Raw genomic sequence first — 3,319 nt, forward strand, 5'->3', positions numbered from 1 at the left:
CGTAGATATCCACTAACGAGCCAGCCAACAGCAATAGCGATAAACGCCACAGAGAAGAACAAGGATGAAAAATGGACCACTACTTGTTCTCTGTGTGTAAACAACACACTCCAAATCACCCTAGAAACAAAACAAAATACATTCTAATCAAACCATTGATGACATCAAGAGTGGGCAAAGTATGGCCTGCATCATGTCATTCTTAAATCCATATACTGTGTGTGTATATTCACATATATGTGTGTGTTTCATAGATAGATAGATAGATAGATAGATAGATAGATAGATAGATAGATAGATAGATAGATAGATAGATAGATAGATAGATAGATAGATAGATAGATAGATAGATAGATAGATAGATAGATAGATAGATAGATAGATAGATAGATAGATAGATAGATAGATAGATCAGTCAGACACTGGCAACACCACATGACCTTTATTCCAATGCACCGTATCCCATCTTTGATGATCATTGGGCTTTGTCTTCTCAAATCAAACCGTGTCAGAAAACAGAAACCACAAAACGTGTCACTGGTCTATGCGACCGTTACCACGGTGACACAAACAACAATGGATTCCGCCAGCGTATTGCGTAGGGACAAAGAACAAAATGCGAAAAAACGTGTGGTGGTCATCACTGGTGATCAGAAGATGTTCATTCAAGGATTACTTGAGGTACACTATGTTCATGTACTTTTCATACGATATAGCTCAAGAGGATAGAACAAAATGTAACGTAGTGTAGCAAGCTAGCGCTAGCACTAATGTTTGTACGTAAACATGGCGACGTTCTGTTGAATCATGCTCTGAAGCTTCACGAAACATTGGCTTGTGTGTGTCAATAAATGCTGACAAAATTGACCAAATAGGTTGACAATGGGCGGCACGGTGGGTCACCTGGTAAAACGTTGGCCTCACAGTTCTGAGGATCCAGATTCAATCCCGGTCGCGGCTGTGTGGAGTTTGCATTTTCTCGCCGTGCCTGTGTGGGTTTTCTCCGGGCACTCCGGTTTCCCTCCCATACCCCAAAAACATGCAACATTAATTGGACACTCTAAATTGCCCCTAGGTGTGATTGTGAGTGCGACTGTTTGTCTCTATGCGTCCTGCGATTGGCGGGCGACCAGTTTGGGGTGTACCCCGCCTCCTGCCCGGTGACAGCAGGGATAGGGTCCAGCACTCCCCGCGACCCTCGTGAGGATAAGCAGTAAAGAAACTGGATGGATGGATGGATGGATGGATGGATATTGACATCGGCAAGCATCTTTTTGGCACTAAACACCACCTCAATGGATTTGAGTTGGATTTTTTAATTTTCATTTTGCCACCTTTCATCCAGTGCCAAAAAAGAGCTAAAACCCAAACGATTGGGATGAATTTACAGTAAAGGTGTTGGGAAATGTAGTTTTCTGTGCCAGACGACGACGCATTGACAGCGCCACTGACGGGCATCTTTACTACATTACCCAGAATTCAACACCGCCTCAGGGCCTTTCGAAGACCTTATACGGTGCGTACCAAATTGACTCCGGACCATTCTGAAACTCAGAGCGCTGTTGGAATGTACTGAACCCTCTAAGAGTGGAGTTTAGGATGTCAGATTGAATTTCCGAACACACTTGATACACATCGCTGCAGCCAAGCGTGCCGACATCTTGGCTTGCAATCACGCTACTACTTACTGCTTCGCCACATTCGTACATGAAGGAGAAACTGTAAGAAGGGTCAAGAGCAGTGTTGCGTGCAACAATATATATTGACTTTTGTAGAGGTTTATGCAGTAAATACTATGCTGTACATACTATATATGTAGATGAGGGGCTGTAAGTGAATACTGTGTGTACAGTAAGTACAAATGCGAATGTGGTGAGCAGCAAGAATATTTAGCAGCATTACTTGTAACATGAATAACAATGTGTCATTTTTTTGTACTGCTGTAGATTGTTTATGTGCATCTTAATTTTTAGAGCTTATGTTTACAACAACTACAGTAAACAGCTTGCCGGATGAAAAGTAGAACTTGTGTTATGGACATATTATGTAAGACAGGTTCCATAACACACACGGACACACGCGCACACACACACACACACGCATACAAAGTATGGCAGTAGACCCTTGAAGCAGACATCCTTGGAGTGTAGTTATCCAACCATGACATCGGCCTAACCCTTCCCAATCTTTCTGTCTCGCTGTCTGACAAGGCATCCATCCATCCATTCATCCATCCATCCATCCATCCATCCATCCATCCATCCATCCATCCATCCACCCATCCATCCATGACATCGGTCTAACTCTCCCAGTCTGTATTTCTCGCTGTCTGACAAGGCATCCATCCATCCATCCATCCATCCATCCATCCATCCATCCTTCCATCCATGACATCGGTCTAACCCTTTCCAGTCTGTCTGTCTCTCTGTCTGACAAAGCATCCATCCATCCATCCATCCATCCATCCATCCATCCATCCATCCATCCATCCATCCATCCATCCTTGACATCGGTCTAACCCTTCCCAGTCCGTCTCTCTCTGCCTGATAAGGCATCCATCCATCCATCCATCCATCCATCCATCCATCCATCCATCCATCCATCCTTGACATCGGTCTAACCCTTCCCAGTCCGTCTGTCTCTGTCTGACAAGGCATCCATCCATCCATCCATCCATCCATCCATCCATCCATCCATCCATCCTTGACATCGGTCTAACCCTTCCCAGTCCGTCTGTCTCTGTCTGACAAGGCATCCATCCATCCATCCATCCATCCATCCATCCATCATCCATCCATCCATCCATCCATCCATCCATCCATCCATCCATCCTTGACATCGGTCTAACCCTTCCCAGTCCGTCTGTCTCTGTCTGACAAGGCATCCATCCATCCATCCATCCATCCATCCATCCATCCATCCATCCATCCATCCATCCATGACATCGGTCTAACTCTTCCCAGTCTGTATTTCTCGCTGTCTGACAAGGCATCATCCATCCATCCATCCATCCATCCATCCATCCATCCATCCTTCCATCCATGACATCGGTCTAACCCTTTCAGTCTGTCTGTCTCTCTGTCTGACAAAGCATCCATCCATCCATCCATCCATCCATCCATCCATCCATCCATCCATCCATCCATCCTTGACATCGGTCTAACCTTCCCAGTCCGTCTCTCTCTGCCTGATAAGGCATCCATCCATCCATCCATCCATCCATCCATCCTTGACATCGGTCTAACCCTTCCCAGTCCGTCTGTCTCTGTCTGACAAGGCATCCATCCATCCATCCATCCATCCATCCATCCATCCATCC

At 45.4% G+C, this 3,319-nt stretch overlaps 1 protein-coding gene across 1 annotated transcript in view; it reads left to right on the plus strand.

The window, feature by feature from the left end:
- The first annotated feature begins 553 nt into the window (after positions 1-553).
- esd (esterase D/formylglutathione hydrolase) overlaps positions 554-3,319 on the plus strand; it is a 19,222-nt gene continuing 16,456 nt past the window's right edge. Inside the window, exon 1 of the mRNA XM_061841517.1 lies at positions 554-681. Coding sequence (XP_061697501.1) covers positions 577-681 — 105 coding nt within the window. The 5' untranslated portion in view covers positions 554-576. The remainder of the gene's footprint in view (positions 682-3,319) is intronic.

The sequence above is a fragment of the Syngnathoides biaculeatus genome, chromosome 14 (genome assembly GCF_019802595.1).
Source record: "Syngnathoides biaculeatus isolate LvHL_M chromosome 14, ASM1980259v1, whole genome shotgun sequence".
In the NCBI taxonomy this organism is placed as follows: Eukaryota; Metazoa; Chordata; class Actinopteri; order Syngnathiformes; family Syngnathidae; genus Syngnathoides; species Syngnathoides biaculeatus.